This window comes from Ochlerotatus camptorhynchus, unplaced genomic scaffold (assembly GCF_037179485.1).
Source record: "Ochlerotatus camptorhynchus isolate MF236.1 unplaced genomic scaffold, CSIRO-AGI_Acam_v1.1 ptg000357l, whole genome shotgun sequence".
NCBI lineage: Eukaryota > Metazoa > Arthropoda > Insecta > Diptera > Culicidae > Ochlerotatus > Ochlerotatus camptorhynchus.
The window spans coordinates 919,582-944,894 of NW_027040845.1; the positions used below are offsets into that span (position 1 = coordinate 919,582).

Here is a 25,313-nt window from a genome sequence, read left to right on the forward strand (position 1 = left end):
ATTGGGAAGCCTTATTGGATGATTAGGAAATATTGGTCAGATCTGCAACGTATTTCGAAGGACTTTGTTCTTAGCTTGCCAATTCCACACGGCGAATGAGAACAACCCAAATTTGAGTTTAGTTTACTCATAATCGCCAAAAGTGCAGGAACTCAGCGATGAGTAAATTTGTCTCATGATTTCCTGTGGAAAACCTAAAAAATCTGCCGGAAAATGAGGAAATTGACGAAAATTTTATTCAGTCTCGGAGTAGTACCAATAGACTGTATGAATCCAATCTTTACTTTTCTCAAATTCATGAATTTTTCCCTGGAAAATCCTGGGAAAACATGAGACAAATTTTACTCATCGCTGAGTTCCTGCACTTTTGGCGATTATGAGTGAATTAAACTCAAATTTGGGTTGTTCTCATTCGCCGTGCAGTAGTTTGAGTGGAAAGCGAATCGTGCACTTGCCTAGTGTAGAATTAATTCCCAAGTCAACCTATACATCACCCATTAGACAATTAGCATCACAATAGTAAGAAATATGTCCCAAAACAATTTATCACCCCAACCAGCCGGATTGCAACGCACTCACCGTCTCGAATATCTTGTGTTTTTTTTTCACAGGAATCTCTCCCACCACATAAATCATCACGGTCGAGCTGGCCGCACCAGTAGGAACAGCAACAACAACGTCAGTGGTGGCGCCACCAACACCGGCCGTAGCAACAACGATCTCGTCCGGATAGGTGCCACCAAAGCAGCGAATCGGTAAGCTTCTGCTGTCCCTCCCTCTCAGGTACAACTCTGCTGCATCGAGAACGTAAATAATCATTGCATTAACAGACTACAGATTGGAGTAAATCACGCAATCAGTTTAATGCCGAGCTGTTGAGTGCTGAGGAATAGATTTTTATCAAATAATCGATTTACCACTACGGTCGACACTTATTGGCTGTCTGTAATAGCCTGTCGCTGTGATTAATCAATGTTCAAATCTTGTTGTCACCTCGATTTCTTCCATACAGGTACGCTGGTGGAAGCAGCAAAACCCAGTACATGTACGAGCACTACCAGAGTGGGTCAGTAATGCTACCGAAGGGCGGAAGAGCGTTTCTTGAGCCGGACCAGAACAGGACCTTGGCATACACGGCTAAACTGGATACGACGGTTAGTGTTTCAACCTGTTTGTTAGCATTTTACTTTCACAGGCGGAGCCAGGTGCAAACCGAAAGGAGGCATCTCAGACTAAGCGGTACCAGTGCACAGTGGGGAATCTCCATACAAGAAGGTGGCCAAAAATATTTTCGTGCTTTTAATGAATTTTTGTCTTGATTTATGATAGTATGGGTATGAATTGTTAGCTTCAAGATGTTTCTGAAGTCATGTAATATCTTAAGGTCTACAAAATGTCCTCAAGTTGAGATTTAAATGTCCTCTTGAATCAATGTGGTTTGACTCGTAAATTTTCGACGTATTTGACATGCCATGAGGTCCCTACTAATGATGTTTAACGCAATATGCATCTTAGGGGCCATGCAGAAACCACGCAGTCAATTTAGGGGGGGGGGGACGAAAGACCACGATCCATACAAATTTTCAGAAATGTGTATAGACGTTTGATCACTAGACTGATGCAAAATTTGAAATTTTCGCTCCACAGTGCTCAAACGATTCCAAATTGGGCCCTGATTAGCCTCCCAAAATTTGAACTCATTTAGTGAGAAACTGACTTGGCACAAACCATTTGAAGTTGATATGGGAATTACTATGGAGGAACCATAATTTCGGTTCATATCTATCTCAAAATTCACCAGTTCACTCTACTTAAGAAAATAATAGCTGAGCTTGTTGAAAATTTTCTCAGCTACAACTTTGTTGGAGACCACTTTTCGATCAAATGTAAGGAACAATTGTTATTAATGATTCAAGTCACTGATGTCTTATGATTATGCTCAATCAACTGTTCAGCAGGCAACATTGATGTTTATGACGCGTAGAATAGAGGACACAAATCATGGCTACTATGTCACACTGCAGAATACAGTGTTGCCCACAATACAGTTGCTTAATCTTGCCATAAGATTATCAATCTCTTAAGCAATTAATAACTATTTAGTTTAACGATTGGCTGAAAATCAATTTTCTGCAAAGTTGTAGCTGATAAAAATTCCCATAAGAATAGTAATAGAATTTGTTAACAGTACAATAAGTAAAAAGGCTAGAAGACTATGAACAAAAAGTTTTGTTTTCCCATAGTAATTTCCATATAAACTTCAAATGGTCTGTGCCAAGTCAGTTTCTTATCAAATGAGTTTAAACTTTTGTAGGCTGATCAGGACCCGATTTGAAACCGTTTGAACACTGTGGAGCGAAAATTTCAAATTTTGCATCAGTCTATTGAGAAATCCAACTTAAACTCCTGCGCGCCTGGTGGCAGGAATAAGCACTAACCGACGGTGATAAGTCTGTGACAGCCCTTGACAATTTAATTGATTGTTTGCAAAATTGTTTAATTTCAATGTAATTTCATGCAAATTTCTTGTCAGCATGGATGAACCTTGTACAAAATGCATAAAATTATTTTGTAATGCATTGTTCCTAAATAAAAAGCTACTTCAAGACAGTTAAATTACAGAAAACATGTTAAGGTTTGAAATCATCTACCGATTAAACAGCAGACAAAGTTGGCCGACTAAATCCATCGACGAAAAACTATTAAATAGGCCGATTGCTCGGTGTAGCACCAGACGAAAAACGATTTAATCGGCTGATTAATACACCGACTGAAATTAATTTTTAAGTGGCAATAGATTTAGTCGGTGGACGAATCGGGTGATCTGGATGATGTTTGTTTATTTGGAAGATATTTTCGAAACAAAGCACGATAAAATTCAGAATTATATACCATTATTACGAGTACTACTTTTTTGCTCGGATCATCTTTTGACTCCCACAGAAATCGCTAGAATAAATACAAAATAATAGTATTTTGGTTGAAATTTCAAAAATGTATTCAGTTTGACACATTATTTCGGACTTATCACCGCTGCGATTGCAGCGCCACGGTAGCCGATTGAAACTTGGATTTGTCAATTGAACGCGTTGTGGAGAGAGGTTCAAAATCATTAAAAATGAACCACGTGGTTTTTGGACAGCCCCGTAGCGTATCAGTGATCAAAGATTAATTGCTTCCAAACTATTCTGGAGTTATGGTCATTGAGTAAGGTTAAATTATGTCGTAAACAATGGCCCGAAAATCGTTATGAGTTCAAGAAGTTCTGGTTATATGTAAATCACAGAATGGTATTCGGTGCCCTCCTCACTATTCTGGAGCAAAAAGATGATGGAACTTTACAAGTCAAGATCAAGGTCTTAAGCAATCACCCCTATTCTGTACATCAGGTTGACCTTCTGTCATTTGCGAGGCAATGAAAGTCACGCCTTGTGAGAAGACTCTACATTTGATTTGCAGGGAGAGTCACCTCACAAAGTGACTGTTAGTGCAGGCGACTACTACTGCCTCTACACACTTAATTCAGATCACCGAAGTCGGTAGGAATTTACCGGGTTTTTGAACAGCTGAACAAGTCGGTAAAATTTTCAAATGACCTTTACACGTGAGAAATCAAGAAAATTTATAAATTTTATTTTTCATCAATAAATGGGGTAAACCGAACAGATTCTGTACAAGTTCAGAATAAATTTTCTAATAATTGGATTTTTCACTGATTTTTAAACTTTTACCGAACAGTTCTGTAGTTCAAAATTTACCGAACGATGGAGGCCTGGATTAGTGTGTACACCTTAACATAAAATAGGTACTGTGCCTACCCATAGATGTCACCACTGGTCCCCGTATCATTGTTATAGCTTATTATGTACTGTTCTTGTTATGTTACAGTAAATAAACGTCTGTAGTACTTTTACCTCCGCCATGGCAGGACGGTCAGTAAATCGATCGTAAATCTTTATTTTCAACTATCACACAACGTACAAATTGGGTCCTATCCGTGCGCGATCAGTGACTTTTATTGTCTCGTAAGTGAAAGAGTTGAATTGGGGTAAATATCTTAACTATCTTTGAAAAAGATGCCCATTATTTTTTAATTGATTAAAGTCAATCACAATGGAATCTTTGATAGTATTCTGAAATTTTACGGAAGCATTCATCTCTTTTGCAAAGCATTTTTTTTTTCTTTGTAAAGTGTTTGGGTAACTGTGCGAAAAAATGAAGTTTTAGTTTATTGTTAGCACTTTCTAAATTTGCATCTTCAACAAAGTCATCGTCAATTTCATCAACGTCACTCAACAATTCTTCTAATGCTGTTCTCTCTGAAGTTGTTTCTGTTGAAATGTTATTATTCTTAAATACATGAAATGTCTGTTTGTCGATTACTTAAATAAAGCGAACTTATGTAAGGATCAGAGGTATTCATGGCTCTTATGAAAACATCATGTAAATTTTCCACTCTTGATCTTTTCCTAGCATGATGGGTTCGACTTTTTTTCAAGTGTTTGTGCTGGCATTCGGCTGCTTCTTCGGCTAGTATTCCAAGCAGAGTTGCGACCTATCACAATCACCATCATCAAACAGCTGATGGTAGTAACGCTTTGTACATTCATATCAATGTGCTCGTCGAAGTTCTCTCCATGGCAACTGGTGAATCTCGTCTTCTGTTGTGATCAATCACCGATCTGGTCATTAATGACAATCACTACACTCATCTGTGCTCGTTTTGAAGCAGTTGCTGCTTTGCTTGCTTATGTGAGTGTGTTGGTGAGTGAGCCCAACAGCTTCCGTTCAAGGTTGCCTGCTTTGTTTGTAACTCACACACTCACGCCTGCCGAGACGAACTTGGAATGCGAAGGCATTGTTTTCATTTTCTTCTGTCGTTTCGCTTTTTCTCATGATCGTACTGCAGAAGTCTTCACTGTTTTCGTTGTGCTTTTCATCATCAGCAGCGAGTGTAACGTTTTGCTTGTGAGCAGCGGCCATTACTGGTGATTGTTGTTTGCCATGGCTCTAACTCTCGCTGCGTGACAAAACGATCTGTCAGCGATAGTCGGTTGATGCGAAGACGAGTGTCACGTGAGTGTCATGATATTTTGCATCACTGATTCCAAGTGGTGCTGGATAATGGATCATTATATCTCCTGCGTGAGCGAGTACTTTATGCACTGTAGCTGGAATTTTATACCAACTATATAATTGTAGATATACACGATAGATTTCTTTGCAATAGGTGTCTAGTATTTTGGGGTTGATCGGTTCTTGACAGTTTATTGCAATCAAAATGTTTCGAAATCTTTCTATAAGTTTCACGTTGATATCCAAAACGCTACTCAGCAATTGAGGATTTGAGAATGCTCGTCGGCAAACGTTTCCAGTTGTGCTGGTTCCTGCTCCACCCGCTCTTGGTTGATCCGCTCTGACACCAATCGCTTTACACTGTATATTCTGAATGTTGTTTTTCCTTTTTTGTACTCTTCTTTCAAAGCTTTTGTTATTTGCCATTTATTGAAGTCCACTCTGTATGATATGTGTAATACACATTCGAAAAAACGCATCCACGCAGGCAAAGGAGAAATTCCATAGTATAGTGAATCTTCTTCTGGAATAAAACCTTTTTCAAGATACTGAAAACAAAATTGCGATTAGCTTATTACGAAATAATAGTTTGTAGTCATGCAAACCTCTATACTGGTCATAATATTTGGAATAACTTTACAGATTGGAAGTTCTGCATGGGTACTGTATCTGTAATGTAATTGAGAACTTTTCCATGCATCATACTCATCTCGAAATCAAAATCAATCAAAACATGCTTATCACAGAGTAAATCAATTTTTATAGGGACTAATTTACTTATTTCTTTTTCTATACTTGTCTTTGTGTCGACGTCTAATTGTTTCGATTCTTTAACAAACTCTAACATTATTGGTCTACAATATCTTATACTCTGTGGTGTTAAATTATACGTTATCGTTATCGTTATCGTTACGGAAAAACAGTTGAATTGGAGTTGTTGTTACCGAAAATACATCGAAATCGTCTTGCTGATTTGCAGATGAGAAAGTTTGATGATATTGTGAGTATCCAGTTGAGCCGTCCATGCCCCAACTACTCAGATGCACTAAGTCTAAGTATTCAAGATCATTGTCATTGAGGTATCGTTGACTTTCTGAGTTTACCACTTTTAAAATTCTTTCCGCTGTATGCTGCATAAGCGATTGTAATTTAACCTATAAAAAGGAAAATCAAAACCTTTATTATTGGTTTATTCAATATCAGCAGGGGCCAGTGAATTTTCATTTTGAAATTCCCGGTTTTTTCCCAGTTTTCCCGGTTCAAATCTTTAAAAAATCCCGATTGTTAATATTCAACAACAAAACGAAATTGAACGCAATTTTAGGAACGTGCTCAAAGGAATCCAGTATTTTACGATCACTTATGGCCGCCACAATCTGGCTGAGTTTCTGGTAGGGAAAATAAGATTTGAAGTTTGGCTTGTGTCGTTTGACGTGTAAACGATCAAATTTGAACGTTTACGCGTCAAACGACACAACCCAAACGTCAAATCATATGTTCCCTACCAAAAACTCAGCCAGATTGTGGCGGCCATAAGCACTCGTAAAATGCTGGATTTACCGAAAGGATAAAAAAAGTGATTTAAGAAGATTCCCAAGATTCTGGAGCTTTAAAATTTGAGTAGTGTCTTACACTAGAACTTTTTTTTTTTAATTTGTGATTAATAACAAGCTTTGTGATGCAAGATTTGGAATAAAAATAATTAAAATGTGAGATTTTGAAAAATCACAGATTAGAAAAAAAATAAATATCATATTTATGAGTCGTGGAGTCATAATTGTCACGTTCTGAGACTTGGAAGCATTTTAAGGGTTATAACAAATTACATAACAATCTATACGCCGGCGCCGGTGGTGTAGTGGTAAGCGTGACTGCTTTCTCACACCCCAATGGGTCCGGGTTCAATCCCAGCCGAGGTCGGTGGGATTTTTCTGAGACATAAAAAAAATCTCTGGTCACGTCTTCGTTCGGAAGGGAAGTAAAGCCGTTGGTCCCGGCCCATATGTGTTGAATGGGTGCGATATCCTACGCAGGTGTGGAAGCTGCCTTCCTGCACATTCGATTACCGTCAATGGATGGCAATCGATGTCCGTCGGTGATTGGCACTAGATTGCGGAACAGAGACCGACGTTAAATAAAAGAATGATAACAATCTATAGAATCTAGCGGACAAACCCTGGAATTTTTAGTAAAATTTGAAAGAATTCAAAGTGTTGATTTCAAACAAATATTCAGAAGGATCCCAACACAGTTTTCGACGGAAAAATTCTGAGCAGATTTCTAGAATTATTCTGACATGAAAACCCTAGAAATTGTTTGATGAATTTAGGAGGATTTCTGTGGAGAAGAATGCAAGTTCTAAATTAAATTGTTAGGTAATTTTAGAAGATTGTAAAAGGAGTTGTGAAAAACAAAACATTAAGGAAAATTCCTACGTGATTCTGAGGACATTTGTATGGGTATCGTGAAGAAAATGACAGATGAATTTTAAGAAGAATTACAAGAGAATTATGATCAGATTTCAACAACAAACAGAGTTCTTAGAATGTTCTGGCAATAATTTAAACCCTAGTACGAAAGATTAATCACAGAACTGCAACAAAATTTATTGTAAAAAAATTGCTGATAATTAGAAAAAGATTCTAAATAAAAATTCGTAAGATTTCTGCTGTTTTGAATAGAGAAGATTTTCAAAAGAATCAAAGTCAAGGGAATTCTAAGAAGGATTCCAATTAAATTCTTAGAAGGGGTTGCAAGGAAATTCCAAAAAGAATCCAACGGTAATTAATAGGCGGAGTGTTTTCTGGTTTATTTCAGAACAATTTCAAGATAATTCAGAGCAGAATTCCAAGTTAATTCTGGAATTCGTATCATGAGAATTTTAAACAATGAAAAATTAAAACCCTGGAAAAGAATAATTCAGTTTCGGTTTTTACAAATTTTTGTTTCCAAAGTCCAGCATCTTCAATATTTTCTTTTAAGGACCATGCCCTTAACATCAGAAATTGAGAAAACAAAAATCAATTTGCATTATTGCTGAGTGATTAAATTCTTAAAACAATAAGACGGGAAACTGAAGAAAAGTATGCAGCAAATAGAGCAAGACATTCATTTGGTAAGGGATCACTCTGTTTTAATGGTTTATTCTGAAATTCTGGTTTAAAAATTGGATCCTATATGGTATGGTTAATTTATTTTTCCCGGTTCTCTCACCGAATTCCCGAGTTTTTTCCCGGATTTCCCGGTTACTTTTTAAATTCCCGGATATTTCCCGGTATTCCCGGTTTTCCCGGTTTGCTGGCCACCCTGCAAAAGCTTCAGGGAACTGCTGTAACTTTTAGAAAATTTGAGAAATTCAGAGATATCCAGAGAACTTTAGGGAATTAAAAATAATTTCAGAGATGTGGAGATAACTTGAGGAAAATTGACATTTTAAAGAACTTCCAAGTACCTCAAAGAAGTTAAACTAGAGAGCTCTAGGAAATTTCAGATATATTAACGGCACTTCCAATAACTTCATAACTTCGAGAAATTCAAAAAAATCCAGACTTTCAGGGAAGTTTGAAGATTTGTATGCGTAAGCTCCGGTCAATTCAATAAAATTCAGAAAAACTTCGAGAATTTTTTGACAGTTATATTTAGTTCAGGGTAATACCAAGAACTTCAAGAGAATTGAGAGTACTTCACTTCAGGAATGGAAAAATAAATAAATAAATAAACTTGGGGGAAATGTATGTAATGTCGGCCTAACTGTCCCTAATTTGGGCCCATACATAAATTCAGCAATCGACTAAATTTTCAATAGCAACCAAAAATATCCGTTAGTAACGTCTCAATAACGCGTTCATGTAGATACAATTGATAATTAGCAGTTTTTTAGCGATGGGCCCAATCTTAGATTCATAGGCCAACATTAGAGCCATTTCCCCTATTTCATGGAAACAGAAGAATGTTTAAAAGTTCCAAGAAACTCAGGGAATTTCCAAAACTTCATCAGAGTACAAAGACCTTTATTTAAATTTCAGAAACATAAGTGATCTTACATGAGCATCAGGAAAATGTGAGATCATTTTAAAGAACTGCAAAGCATGCAGGAACTTCAGCGATGATCAGATTAAGTTCAAGAAAATCTAGAGATCTTTCAAAATGTTCAGAAATCTTCAAGAACGTCTAGAGACCTTCAGAGAAGTATATAGATTTTTTAGTAGTTTCATTATATTTTGGGAAGTTCCCGGAACTTCGTAGATGATTAGAGATCTTCATGTCAGTTTCATTTATTTATGGTCAATTGCAGAATATTTCAAGGAATTGAAAGGAATTAAGGGATATTTCAATAATTTCATAAATTGTTCAATGCTTCAGTAACAAAGCGAGGTCTTCAGAAAATTTTATAAATATGATTAAAATTTCCGGAACAATTGAAAAATTAATGAACTTCAGGAAAGATTCAAAACCTCAGGGAAGTCCAAATAAAACTAGGATTTTTACGCGAATTGACTACTTCTGTGGATGTTCAAAATCTTCCAGAGAAACACACCGCTACCTGATTGCATATGCTAGTCCTAGATCCTAATTCATACATGTAGCTTCAGAATAAGTGAATTGTGAAGCTCTTGAGTCTTTTTTATCACTTCTACGCATGGTCCGGACCTCGCGAAAGACCGGGTTGTGGCAAGCGGAGTTCGCAGTCTTCCAGAGGAATGCTTTCCTGTCCCTTGGGTACACATTTTTGTCCCAAATCCAAATTTATTCATATAGGGGAGATGGATGTAATGTCGGCCTAAATGTCTCTAATTTGGGCCTATACATAAATTCAGCAATCGACTAAATTTTCAATAGCGACTAAAAATATCCAATAGTACCGTCCAAATGACGCGTTCATCTAGATAAAATTGATAAACAGCAGATTTTTAGCGATGGGCCCAATCTTAGATCCATAGGCCAACATTAGAGCCATTTCCCCTAGCACAATGTTCAAATGAAAAACAAAACAAACATTTCATAGATAGCAACGCTTGGGCCGGTTGCTATCGCGCTGCTATATTTGTCAACCCGCTGTTCACCGAGAGGCAGATTGTTATTTCCCGCACTTGAATAGCAACCCCCGTTGCGGTTACTGCGTTATGGTGGAGGTTGCTAAAATAGCTATAGCAACGCATTGGTGCGGGTGCTCTTATGCAAAATGATGGCAGAGCGTTCACAAAACGCTATTTAGAGACATTTGGTTTTTCTCAATCGATAGTTAAAAGATGTACCGAGAATTGGGAGGGATTCGAAACTAAAATGTTTTGATCGCGATTTCCTTGAAAATTTACTTAAAAGTCTTTGTAGGATTTTATTAGCATATATTCAAGCATTTCCTTTGGAATATTTTCCCTTCACAGAAAATAAGTTTGAGATTATCTCAGGGAGTCCCTAAAAATGTATTTGTAACAGGCTAGAAATGCTATGCAGATCAATAAAAAAAAGCATGAAATTCATTTTTAGATTTGCTTTGGACCTTCCTTCCATAATTCTATTTGAAATTCACTTGAATTCTCTTTAGAATTCTCAAGCAATTCACCTCAGAATTGTCTTTAAATTTTGTTCAGAAGTATCTTGAAGTTTTCCTTGTAGTTTTTCTTAAATTTTGCTGAGAAATTTCCCTAAGATTATTTAGAAATTCGTTTCGTGAAGTACTTGGAATCAGGCATGGAAAATCATTTGCATTCATTTCATACATTCATTTGCCTCTAACTTTTTTCATCAACAGCATTCCGCAAAATTATGTATAGAGCTTTTGTAGGTTGCGTAATTAGGTACAAGTTTTGCTCATAACTCAAATCTGTATCTCTTATGCATCACGAACTAGAGCAGGCAGAACTTGTTGCAGTTTTTCACATTCACTGAAAAACAGTAGTGGCTTCTGTTCGCTCTGCTTCGTCATGCATAAGAGATATGGATTTGACTTGTTAATAAAAGTTGTAGCTAATAACAAAACTTACAAAAGCTCTATACATCATTTTGCGGAATGCTGTTGAAGAAAAAAGTTAGAGGCAAATGAATGTAAATGAATGCACGAAATGAATGCAAATGATTTTCCATGCCTGCTTGGAATTCCCTTAAAATAATTCTCAGAATTCCTTTGAAATGTTACTCTCAAAATTCGATTTCCTTGTTATTTTTCACTTATCCTAGGATAATCACAATGGACTTGGAATTTTCCACAGTCTAAAATCTCTTAAATTTCTTTCTAACGCTCCTTTTAGTTTTCTCTGAAATACCTTGGTGTTATCTCTGACATTCATTCTAAAATCTATAATCTTCTCAAAATTCCTTCTAAACAAAAAATCAAGTCTGGTACAAGAATTTTTAAATTTTTCAATGGCCCAACATATCAGGGGAAAAAATGTCAGAAGGGTCTTACTCGAAACGTAAACAATGACTTGGATCTTTGGGTTCTTACGAATGACTACATACCCACTCAAACTAACTAAATCATCTGACAGAGAAATACTTGTTCTATGAGCTAGTGTAATCAGATTCCGTTGGTGTGTGGTCGTTCAAGAGAAATCTTTGTTCAAAGTCATTGTTTACGTTTCGAGTTATACCCTTCAGACATGTTTCCCCTGATATTATGTTTTCACAGCACCGTTTTATAACTTTACAAGTTTAAGCAGAATGATGCGCAAACAAGTAGTACTCGATTATGATAACTGGGTTAGGGAAAACGTTTTTTCATGAATACAATGATAAAATCATCACGTTTGACTTGAACATTTTTCAAAGAATTTTTTTGGAAAATTGGAAAAGAGTTATTTGCTATCGATTGGTATACATATTTGGATTTCAATTTCATCTATAGATGACAAAGTTATAAGCGTTCCAAACGTAACACCTTTTGTGACAGTCGCAATTTTAGATTTACCCCCTGTACCTTCCCGTAAGACGTAGTCTACGTCAAAAAACAAGTCTTTATTTAGGTCTCATAAATAGATATAGACTTATCGCTATTTAAATCGAAGTGATTCCAATGTTCACATCCTGCTAAAATTACTTTTTTTCCCATGACAAGCACGGATGCATCTTCATAACTATATGCGGATTCTCGGCTAGGGGAATGGCTGGTGATGATGATTATTCTTCTTCTACTCGATGACCATAAGGAAAACACCATCTATGGTCATTTGTGATATTTTAACCAACACTGATTAACCACAAAGTAGCACCTAGGTATAAAATGTAAGGTTATTAAAAACCCACCTTCCACCTTGCTCCGCCAGTGTGTATGTACACAATCATATCTAAAAACACCTGACTCCGATCTACTATGTCGCCATTAACATTCAATCTAGAAGGTAATCGATCAAATCTACGGTTACCGAATGCTATGCAAATATTTACATTTAACACAACTGCAGCAACCCTAACTCGGTCCACATTTTCCCCGCAGGTCTACCGCCAGAAGCCCCACAGGAGTCGCAACCACCGGCTGCGGCACCCGGACTGGTCAACGGCAGCAGCGGCAGGTCGGCGCTCCCACGACCCCAGTGTTAAATCGACCGTTGTCAACGGGCTCTGCATCAAGTGCCCCGCTGAGAAAACCGCCATCGCACGCAAAGGCCTCGACGGTGTGCTGATCGAGCCTCCGATGTTGACAACGTGCCGCAATCAACCAATCTCGCGTGACCTGTACGAACTGGAAACGCTGTTCGGAACCAAGCTCAATTTTATCCTACCCCATTCGAACGGTGGCGGACCGTTCTCGTTCCTGGCCAAAATTGTCAACAAGCGAAGCGGAAAGGTGGTGCAGACTTGCGAATTACGATACAAAGTAATTGTGAAGCAGTGCGGGAAGTACTATCCTAAGAACAAGGATCTCAAAGTGGCATGCGATTTGGGGAATATCTGGGGATCCAGGTGTACATTCCACTGCCGGAACGAGGGATACCTGAGTAGGCAAAACGCATTCGTCGAGTGCAGCGAGGACCAAAGCTGGGAGGGGGAGGAACCGAACTGCATGTATAATGGTACAGTGAACTCATATTCATAATATTCATTCCAGAAAACAAGCTAATAAAATCGTTTACCTAATTGCAGATGTATCCGATGACTACGCGTACGACAGCGACGCTCCGCCCACCACGGACTGCACTTATCTGATCCCGCCCAACAACGGTCGGTTCGCGTGCGAGATGAACCCATCGGCGGCCAGCTCCAACGATCTCGACGTCCCCAGTGGGACCGTGTGTCGGATCAAGTGCAACGAACACTTCGAAATCCCAGCTCACCTGGAGCCGGCATCGGTGTTCCACTGCGACGGGGGGCGCTGGAATTCGACGATGAGGCACTTTTGTCATAAACCGGGCGCCGTCACCGTCGGTATGCATCGGAAGCGAAGATACGGCTAAGCGTGCTCACCTAGTTCTACGGCGCACGGTGCGCGGTGTGTAGTTGTAAGATGATATTACAGCAAGATAAAACTGCATGATTTATTGCTTTGAAACGAGCGCCAACTTGAATGTGATTTTGTGTTTCGAGAATGGAAATGACATTCTTTCCCTGTGTCGAAAGAATGGGAAGAAGTAAAAGAAGGAAAGCAAATCCTCTATCCTCTGTTAGATAATATGTACCGTTTTAGTTCGTTACGTGAACGATTTATAGATGTTAGATGCATACCTAGGTAGAGCTTCTGCGTGCGAGTTAAAAGCATTTCGTAAAACTTGACCTACCCAAATCAAATAGCTCCTTTTAAGCATGTTGAGATTTTTTGAGTGTGTGTTAACTGTTGTTCTTTCTGTGAAACAAAGGTTTTTGTTTCGGGCAGGAAACATGACAAAAGATTAGTGCATTGTAGATATTTATAAATGCAACTGATTTCAAAACAAACAATGAAAATAATAAATCGTTATGCTCCTAATTATGAACGTTCTGCTGAGTTATTTGAAAGAAAGGCATAGGGTTAACTACCCCATTTCCAGCATATTAAACACAACCCGCACTTAGTCTTTCTTAATCTAGCGCAGTTTAGTACCAAACGAAATGTTATTATCACTGATGGCTTCCAAGTTTATTTACCTTTCCGTAGATTTGATAAAAATAAACCAATCGTTGAGATATTGTCAAAAATCTAACACTGCTTCTCGACGCCAAACTCGGCCTACGGATTCTAAACTCGGCCTAACGCATTGAAACGCCAATGAATTCACTTCGGCCTATCGGATGGAGATAAAAATTGATTCGGTCGGAGTGCTTCTTTTGTTTTTGGGAATAATTGGTGGAAACCTTCAAACCTCATTGACTTCGTTTGGTAGATTATTAACTAATGTATCGTACCAAACGCATAATTGACTTGTTAACTCTGATATCATGGATTTATTTGAAGTTTTCTTCTCGATAGGCCCAAAATGGCCGATTAGGCCGAAATAGTTCTCTACCCTACTCACTGCCCTCTTAGATAAAGGATGTGTTTTCTTCCAACAGACTAGGCCTGTCGTAACCACGTCCCAGACAACCAGAAGTCGTATAACAATGTACAGACAGTATCGTAAATAACTACAGTTTATGTCAATATCGCATATAAGATTGACATACATCGCATTATGTTTAAGTTAAATCGTGTAGAATGCGAATTTTCGACTTATATACCATGAATCATTTTTCCATCGTAATGTATCACAAATTAAATCGGATTACATCGTAAGGCTTTTCAAATTAAATTTGTTATCACAGATTAAATCGTATATGATGTCAAATCAACTCGTTTAATAATAATTTAAAATTTGAACGTATATGGCCTCCACTTTTGTAGGCATAAGCCTCTTTTTTGCATTATATACGATTTGTGTGTTTGTATATATCTTTGTATGTCACAAAAACAACTTTGAATATACGTGCATTCTGGTTGTCTGGGGTTCTTGTAACTGGTGGGGATGGGAAAGGAATGTTATGCAGAGATGCAGAGAACTCTACGACCCCTCAGAAAGGTCACAAGAAGGTTGGAATCTCGCTGCTGACCATTTATTTATTTATTTGGAGGGAAAAGCCCACACTAGTAGGAGCAAAGCCTCATCATTTCAGTACCAACAGATAACATGGAATCCTACAGATACATTTGCTTGAACTATGTAAGTCCTAAACATATAAAAAGATATTAATGATAACATAATTAAATTAATTTAAGTACAGAAAACAGAAACCGTCAGGAAGTTAAGAGTACATTACAAAACAGATTCTTAAGCCTAACACGGGAGATATTAAAATCAAAGCTGTTATAACATTTGTTGAAAATCTTGCACATGCTAGTTAACGCCTCATTAGCGCCGTAGTTTGTGCGAGAAGCCGGGATGTTGAAAAAATAATAAGAACGTAAAGTTCCCCGTCTGATATTGACATTCAACTGCTGCAGGAATGAACCGCAATTGATGTCCGATCACGTAAGATCAACGATAAAGGTAGCCTTTAAGACGCCTCGGCGAACACTAAGTAATTGTAGGGACATCAAATTACAACGACTTTCATAACTAGGGAGATTGAAAGGATCACTCCAGGCAGCCAACGAAGAGCGAAACGTATAAATCTTCGTTGAATGGCCTCAATACGATTCACCCCGTGGCTGTAAAAAGGAGCCCATACTACGGAACAGTACTCTAATGTGGGACGGACTAGCGAACAATAGAGTGTTTTTTTAACAGAAAATGTCCCTGTCTTTGACGAAACGAAAAATGAAACCAAGTTGAAAAGATGCCTTAGCGGAAACATAAGCCACATGGTCCTTGAAGGTGAGTTGTGAATCAAGTAGAATGCCTAAGTCTTTAATGGTAGATTCACGGCTTAATATTTGCTCCTGCAAGCTGTAAGCATAAGAGATAGGTGATTTTTTCTTGTCACACCAAACAGCAAAAACGTCCATCTGCTGCTGAAGGAACAACGCATCACTTCGATCTTTGATGACAAAGTATAATTTGAAATCGTCAGCATAAGACAGCTTCAGGAAACGGATCGAAAAGTGAACGTCATTCAGACACAATAAAAATATGAACGGTCCCAGATGACTGCCTTGAGGTACACCAGAAGAAACAGCAAACGGTTGAGAAAAATGATCTCCAATCTTCACTGACATATGTCGACCGGTGAGGTATGAGCGAAGCCAATCAAGAAGGAAACCGTGAAAACCAAGGCCACTGCAATCTCGTGATTGATTTTATCAAAACCAGCAGAAAGATCGGTGTAGATAGCATCCACTTGATGACCTCTTTCCATCCCACGTATGATTGATGATGTGTATTGAACGAGATTTGTAGTGGTCGACCTCTTCGGCATAAAACCGTGTTGTTCAGTCGCGATGTAACTAGAGCATGTGTGTTTTAAATAATCTAGCATCAATAGTTCAAAAAGTGTTGAGACTGCACATAAAGCAGCGATACCACGGTAGTTGGACACCGACTGCTTATTGCCTTTTTTGAAGACAGGGAAAACAAAAGAATCCTTCCAGCAGTCGGGAAAGATCCCAGAATTCAAAGAGAGGTTGAAGATGGATGCTAAAGTTGCGGCCAGCACTCCAATACAGTTCTTAATAACCGCGGAAGGGATTCCATCAGGGCCAGTGCTGAAAGAATTTTTCAAACGAAGGCCTGCTCTACGAACATCATTAGTCGAGATTGGCGGATGCGGTCCAACAGCAGAAAGTACGGGAACATCACTTACGGCGGCTACGATGTGCTCGTTAGGTAAATTTTCTTTGACGAAGACAATGCTGAATTGTGACATGAACAGGCCAGCGATTCCCTCCGTATCTGATTCTTCTTGATCCGTATTGTACATTGTAGAAGGTAAGTCCGATTACTTCCGTTGGTCGTTCACATGATTCCAGAAACTCTTGTGATTTGCTTTGAGTTTAGTTTGAAGATTGCGCTGATGGGCTTGATAAAGCTGTTTGTTGAGCCGCTTGTACTGTTTGTTAACGAGGTTCCTCTTCGATGCATCCGTTCGAAGTTTACAAAATGTCTTCAGCTCGTTTGGATGACTTCAGTCGCTTGAGTCGGTGGTTGGTCCAAGGAGGGTTACTAGATATGGGTGGAGTTGCCATGGGTACAAACTGGTCGATCGCATACACGACAATATTCGAGAAAATAGAAGAGGCAGCATTCGCGTCACGATCTCGGAGTTCATCGTCCCAGCTGATGTTTTCGAAAAAGGTTGCCATTCCCTCAAAGTCAGTTCTACGGTAGTCATACGATACGCTGTCCACGGTTACCCGAAAAGTGCAAGCCTGATATAAGTGTAATGATAACTGCAGAGGTAAATGGTATCTACAACGTTTAACTAGTGGTTCGGGTGCCTCTTGAACCGAGCAATTAGAGGCGAGTTCACGGCTAAGGAAACATAGATCAAGCAGTCTATGATTTTCATTGGAGATCCGTTGCAGAAGATCAGGCAATTATTACGTTTCAAAGTAAGTATGTAAGAAAGTTAGAAACCCTACAAGCAAGTATACATAGGTCCATCCGCTGTTATATAGAAACACAAATATACACTTCCGATTTTGGCTTTATGCGGTACATTCCCAACATTCCAACATAATTTTTAGATGAAGTCAGAACTGAATTCTATTTCTTGATTTCTGGGGAGGAGAAAGGAAGTTCTGAATTGAATTTCTATGTTATTCTTAGATTAATTTCAAGTGAGTTGTGAGGAGAACTTCAAAGAGAGACTTTGAGAAGAACAGCAGGTTAATTCAAATGATAATTCTAATGCAAATTCCAAGTGCATTATACACAGAGTTTGAGGAAACATTATTCAAGGAAATTCCGAGAAAAATACAAATAGGAGTGTTAAAAAATAAAAATAGTAAATAAGAGACCAAAATCAACTAAAACAAAGTGAATGGAAAGTGAACAAAAAGTGATTAAAAATTATCATAAATTTTAAGGAAATAAAATAATTAAAACTGATTTGGTTTAAGCAGGGAGTGTGATTATAATATCATTCGAAACAATCATCCAAAAAAGGTTAAAGTTTGATTTGCAAGATCTTGCACTACTTAACCATATTTGACTTTGTTATGGTATCCTGAATTAATGTCTAGAATATATGTTTGCCCTAGCACGTCACGGTTTTATGATCTCTTTATGACCCTGTACCACCTGTACCGTATATGAGATCAGCGAGCTGGCAACACGATGGGCGTATTGAAGACACTGTGTACTTATTAGAACTATCTCAGAAATGAGGGATAAAACATCTAGATTGCGTTTTAAAATGTTCTAGACAAATGAAAGTCAAATCATTTCTAAATTGCTGTATGAAAATCATATCATTAAAATTATGATAAAAAGCCAAAGGGTAATCAACTCTGCATACTGTGCCGAAGCACATCGTAGCTGTGCCGATCAGTAAGCAGTTAGGGCACACGATGACAAGTACGACACAGAATATAATATAAAACAGCATCACTGCTTTGTGTTGACATTTTATCAATCGTTGCTAAGGTTTAGTACTTTGTTTACTTCAAAGTAAGGGGGAAGTTTTCTTTTTCAGTTTATTCTTTTTTTTTGTCGATTTTCCACCGAGGTTGCCCCAATTAATATTAAAAAATTGAACAATTTACGAGACTCTCCGTGCCCTGGGGATGGACCTCTGAAGACAGTCTACAGGGGATTTAACGGATGTCCATAGTTTTGAAATAATAAATCCTGTTTTGGAGGAAACTCAAACAAATTAGTCAGAGTCCCCTACCGCGTAAAATAGGCCTGCTTACCCCAGTTGACCATAGGATCCAAACCGAAAGCAAATTGTGTAGGTAAAGAGAATAGCAGATTCCAGTTCCAATTGGAACATTGAGGTATGGTGTCAACAAGAACCCGGTGAAGAACGGTCTTGCCATTATGTAGCTGCGTCTGGAACCACAGCAGTTTCTCCCGGAGAACCACTCAGTACGATTAATGGTCCACCAATCAGTCAGTCATGGTCATTGGTCAGAAACAGACTTCGCACAAGCCATTTGAAGTTTACATGTAAATGACTATGGGAAACCTCAACTTTTTGTTCATTATCATCTAGCCTTTTTCCATATTGAGCTGCGAAACAGTTTGACAGCCATTATTATAGAAAATTTTCTCAGCTACAACTTCGTTTCTAGTCTACACATACACAGCCAGTACTTGAAAGAATCCTGGAAAATGATACATCTATCATTTTTCTTGTCATTATTAATGCCTGCTGCACATCAAGGATGTGAAACAAACAATAAAGCGGCCAGGCCTACTGTGTAGCGTTTAGTTAATTTTTGTGGAAGTGAATGTTTACCATGTCTACTTAATAAGTATAGACAGTGGTTAACATTTAATCCACAGGTAATCAAAGAGCGGGGACATACCGTACCAACCGCTCCGTATGCAGGATTTGAAAATAGGCTATATAAATCGTTGGGAGTGACAAAGCTAAGAAAGTTAATGTACATTCCTTGGTTGTCCGATCTCCTGGGATGGAACACAGGTATTTACCCCTTGTGTTCGAGCGTACAGTCCTCCCTCCGTACAAGCGTGGACGGCACCGCCAACCCACTGCCATCCCTCAATCGATCCAGCCGACCTCAGTCGAAGGACAACAGAGAGCGGTGTGCGGACGTAACCTATACGAAGGGAATGCTGTATTCGCCTAGGTTATAGCGCCTTGCTCGCTACCATTTTCTTCTAGCGGTTGGGACCTGAGCACTAACTCTTGTCCTAGCCCTATATGGCATATGGTTATAGCGCCATTACTCGCTTTCTGAAAAGAGAAGAAGGGAAGGGAAGGAGAGGAAAAGGACTTGGGAAAAGGAAATGCGGAATTCCTTTCCTCATTAGTATTTGTATCGTCAACTTTTATGAAAATTATATAAATCATTTTTCCTTGGTCAGAGGTATTATTACGACATTTTAATAAGATTGTCTTATCATTTGTTATTCAAAATTTAATGTTATAATGATCAACATAGCTTTGGATTATCCAATATATTTCATAATTTAAAAGCTACAACTTCGTTTCTATTTAAAACGAGACAGGAAAAAGTTATTAATTATTTAAGAGATTGGTAAACTTATGACATGATCAAGCAGCTGCTCTGTAGGCAACACTGTATTTTGCAGTGTGACATAGAAGCCATGATTGTTGTGTCCTATTCAACGCCCCCAGAAACACCAATGTTGCCTGCTGAGCAGTTGATTGAGCATGATCATAAGACATCAGCGCATTGAACCATTGATAACTTTCGATCCTTGAATTTAATCAAAAAGTGGTCTTCAGCAAAGTTGTAGCTGGGAAAATTTCCTACAAGTGAAATTGAAAGTTTTTGAAGCAGACCTATATGGTGAATTATTAGGTAGACATGAACATAAATCTTGGGTTTACCATAGTAATTCCCATACAAACTTAAAATGGTTTGTGCCATCTCAGTTTCTCACCAAATGGGTTCAAATTTTGAGAGGTTAGTCAGGATCCGATTTGGAATCGTTTAAGTATTGTGGATCGAACATTTCAAATTTTGCATCACTCTACTGTGCAAGCATAACATAATTATAATCCGTTGTGTTTGGCTTTTCAATACTAGCAATCTTTAGTAAAAATTCATGTAACGCACTTTAATAAAACGGTAAAGTTTTCATTTGATTTACATGATCAAAATATTAGGATAGTACTGTACGATTCTTGTTGTCAATTATACCAGTACCAGCAATGACAGATTGAAAAAAAATATTAAATCCTAGTACAAAGCTAACCTTGGATAAAAAACTGCTAAAGCCACTATGTACTGATGAGCATACAAATGTTACATGTAAAAGTAACATGACAACATTTATATAATTGTTTAATTGAAATATTCGATCAAAAAATCAAAAGCATTAAGCAAAGGAATGCAAAAAATATTATCACACACGCAACGAATCGAAAAGTCTGGGAAAACTGGCAACAAGGCGCCACTGATTTGCTTTTCATGATAGGAGTAAAGAGTTACAGAGCTCTCGTCAACGCCAATTACTATGTCGAGTGTGGTGTCCCACTAACTTCTACCAGGAGGACTGAAAGAACAAAAGAGACGGCAAGTTACTATATGACAAATAAGCTCGTATTCGCTTTCCCTCTCATAAATCGAAAACAATGGGGTCATCCGTCGTGAATGGAACGATTTTTTTTTCTACGACGAAATGCTTTATCATTTCGCTTTTTCTGGATGACGGTTTTTACGCATAAAAAGTGAAAGAAGGAAGATGTTTTGCTTGATAACAAAAACGTACACGGCCATGAGAAAAGAGAGTTTCCCTGCCATTCCTTCGACATATCCTCTGACAACCCAAGATATGTTCAAATCCTACAGGTAAAGCGATCTGCATGTGTATTGAACATAGTTGTGAGAATTCAGGATAAATGAAACATTGGATATTTTTTAATTAGGGGGAATGTCGGCTTCGGCACTTCTTTCCCTTTTATCGCCAAGGGAGTAAATGAAGTCTTAGAGCACAGACTTCGAGTGTTAATTTTTTGCAGAACAATGCATTGGAACATGATGCAAATAAATACCCGCTGATGCTAATAGGTGAATAAGTACTGAATCCGACATTTGCCCTATTTTCTATCGTTAAATTTTGAATTTTGTTTTATTTCAAATGTGTTTTTGAATATCAAAGTCTATGGAATTATGATAATCGTACTAGAATTATCAGAAAAATCATAAATACAGTTTTTCTTTGATTTGATCGGCTCACTCCACAATAAGCATTTTACTTACCCTTTGCTTTTGCAGGAAGCATTGATGAAATCTGCCAATAAGATGTTTCCTACAGACAATCTATACATAAGCACCAACAGAAGTGTACACACCTTTCAATATATGAATCTTGGGTTTGTTTGAATAAGGCTGTCCACGAGACAGTTGCGATCAGCTGACTTTTTTGTTTACCAAGAACTTTTGACAGATCACAGTAGAACATACAGTTCACTCTCATATGAATTTCTGCTTTGTTTATGTTTACATTCAGCACCATTAACACCAGATCACTCACATACTCTAGATTTCTACACTGTTAAAATTTCAAAGATTGTTTTTATGTGTCCCACACATGATTTTTTGCAATGTGATCAACAAATGATATCTATGTGTCGGACACATACTTAATATGTGTACACATAAAAACACATACTATTCATTTGGCTTTTAAATTTCATGTGTGCTTCTACGTGGATTCTGTTTATGTGTGGCCACATGAAAATCATGTGGAATTTCACATGGAAATTCGTCAATAAAAATGTGTGGAATTTTATAAGTGTAGCTGTCAGTTCCACTAAGAAACGTCTCTTGGATCACCTTATTGTACATACCAGTAAAGCTGGTATAAATGGTAAAAGGTGGTATAAGTGTAAATAAATTTTGAGTGTAAAAAGCGTTCCCTCCACCGCTAGGTGTCACTACCAATTGAAATTTAAATGCCTCCGTTTCTGATTCCCATGTTCCCTATCAGTTCTGTGATGTGGGGCAACAGGAGAATGTTTTTGATGCGCATGGTTAGCAGCATACTTGTTGGACTTAGAAAGTTATTCTTCCGTTCATTGAATTGGTACCATATGAGATGCTAAATTAAACGCGATGCACCTACATTTTTTAAAAACATAATATAACATGCTTTGCATAAAAATAGTTGTAGTTACCGTTTTATAACAATTGGTCCCACTTTGTGGTACTTTCTAAAAACTGTAAATTGTATTTTGCTGTCATCTCTATTATGCGTATTGTAATGTACAAAGTAGAATTGACTGCGTAATTAAAATTATTTTTACTATATTGTTCAACCATGATATACCATGAGGAATGTAATGCGAGGATAAAGTTTTTACTAATGTGCTACTGTGCGTGGTTGGCACAACAATGAAAACTGTAATTTTCAATCAAATACTTGCTGTTGAATTAATAGCAATAAATGATCATTTGTGCCATTAAATTTCTGATTTGAGCATGGTAACCCTAATAAAAATAACCATATAAGAGAGCTTAACGACGTGTTCGGGGTATCATCCAAACCATTTGTGGGATAGTTTACCCATCCGGGATACAGATCGTTTATGGTATTTGTTTATTAGGGAATGTTAAAAACACTACATTGAGGTTTACATTGGTTGACTTTATTTTTATTGTTGTGTGACATAGTTAAAATGAACATAGTTTTCTTGTCAGAGCTATTAGGTATTTGCACCGTATTGTTATATAGTGATCTTAGTTCAATTAAAAATGTGTTAGCATGTCATTCCTGATTAATATGCTTTACTTCCTTGGCTGTCACATGCCAGGTGTCGCCAATGAGGTTCCTCGTTATTCTGTGATCGCTGGACGAAGAGCAACACGTTTTTTTCTAGTTCTATGGACGTTTGTTTTTTGTTTTAGTTTACGAGATGAAATTACTATTCAAATCTTGGGGCAAAAAGGTTTTGGATCATGTTTATAATCGGAGTTAATTTTGAGAAACTCTGAGTAACTCGCTTTGCTCAACAACATTTACACATAGCAAGCTAATAATTGTGATGAAATCGATGCTGGCAAGCAAAGATAATTCAGTGGCAATATTTCAAAGGGGCGTAATTGCATCTGTAATACGTATTTCAACATTTTAGGCAGTGCCCTTTCAAACTAAAGCTTAACCGAGAAGATATTTCGGCAATGGAAAGGTAAATGGCATTTTTGTATAACACGCTGTGAAACATTAGCAATCACATAATATGGATTCTGATGGACAATCACAAGAAGCATTCAGGACAGTCCCAGAGGGATTCTGTACAATCCCTAGAAGACTTCGGACAATCTCTGGAAGAATTCCAGTCAATCGAAAAGGGGATTTATGGCGGAGGGACTCTGAGCCAGCCTAGAGATGAGTCCAGACAATTATCAGAAAAGATTTCATACAGTCTCAGTACGGCTTCCGGACAATATCAAATGGGACTTCGGGCAAACCCAACAGGGATTCTGGACAGTCAAAAGGACGATTTCAGTAAAAATTGAGGGGCATTCATGACAGTCCAGAGGATCCCAAACAATCCTAGAAAGGATTCCGTACAATTCCAGGAAGATTCCAGACAATCTCAGGGAGGACTACAGTCATCCCAAATGAAGGATTCTGAACAATTCAAAGTAGCATTACAAAAAAGAGATGAAGGAATTCTTGCATCCCTTCGACGATCGCTCATGTAAGTGTCGGAATAGAATCAACTATAAAGTTGGCCAAAACTAATCTATTGTGACTTGGAATGAACAGCTACATAAAAGACCGCATTCGTCAATGTTCCATTTGTGCTAAATGTGGAGCATCACAACAACACCAGGCGATGAAAATTTGACCCGTTCCTAATCACACACACTAAGATTTTTTTACAGGAGTCAGTATTTTGTTACTGGGTTTTTGAATTGCTGAAAAAGTCGGTAAAAATTCAAATGACCGTTATCCGTAAGGAATCAATGAAATCAATCAATTTTATTTTCTATCTCTAAATGGGGTTAACAGAACTAAGTATGTACAAGTTCAGAACAAATTTTCTCATTAATAAATTTTCCACAGATTTTTAAACTTTTACCGAACAGTTCCGCAATTCAAAAACTCGGTAAAACCGTACTGACTCGAGATTTATATCGATCTTCCATTATGGAAGCTTGTAAATTTAATTTTGCTGTTCACTGTACACCTTATTTATAAATGATTAGTAATGTTGTGTTCCCTCATGCCAGAAACTAATTCCACAGAACAAGAAGCCTCTTAGATCGATTTTGAGAGGATGAGTATTAATTTTCATGAGCTAAAATAATCTTCTTATAATATTAGGTCAAAAACTTCGAAGATCATCAATCCCTAGAAAGCAAAAAGAGGCCCCTAGCTTGGACAAAATCAATGTAACTTGGATATTTTAATAATGAAAACATAAAATTGCCGTTTCATGGACAGCATGCTATATTAAAGTTGATAATCTGACGCCAAGTGCTAAATTTACTCTTAATTGAAAATATTAAAACAAATCATTCTGTCAGACGGTGGTTGTTTCCAGAACTTCTTATGATGAAAAATTCGAGACTACTTTTTTCATTTTTGAGCAACTCAAATTTACTCGCAGCAAATATATTTACTCTGAGTACAGCTGTATTGCTCCTTGATTCAAAAAAAAAGATAATTGTGTCGTGTGTAATAGTAACACAAAATGATTTTAAAAAATACAACCAGCAATCTAATATCAAGGACTATTTTCGA

At 37.7% G+C, this 25,313-nt stretch overlaps 1 protein-coding gene across 7 annotated transcripts in view; it reads left to right on the forward strand.

Annotated features, from left to right (window-relative positions):
- Positions 1-13,991, forward strand: part of LOC135709253 (uncharacterized) — a 111,125-nt gene extending 97,134 nt beyond the window's left edge. For all 7 annotated transcript variants that reach the window (XM_065231544.1, XM_065231543.1, XM_065231548.1 and 4 more), the window contains exons 4-7: positions 612-755; positions 1,013-1,154; positions 12,509-13,085; positions 13,156-13,991. In XM_065231544.1, coding sequence (XP_065087616.1) covers positions 612-755; positions 1,013-1,154; positions 12,509-13,085; positions 13,156-13,466 — 1,174 coding nt within the window. In that variant the 3' untranslated portion in view covers positions 13,467-13,991. The remainder of the gene's footprint in view (positions 1-611; positions 756-1,012; positions 1,155-12,508; positions 13,086-13,155) is intronic.
- The last annotated feature ends 11,322 nt before the right edge of the window (positions 13,992-25,313 follow it).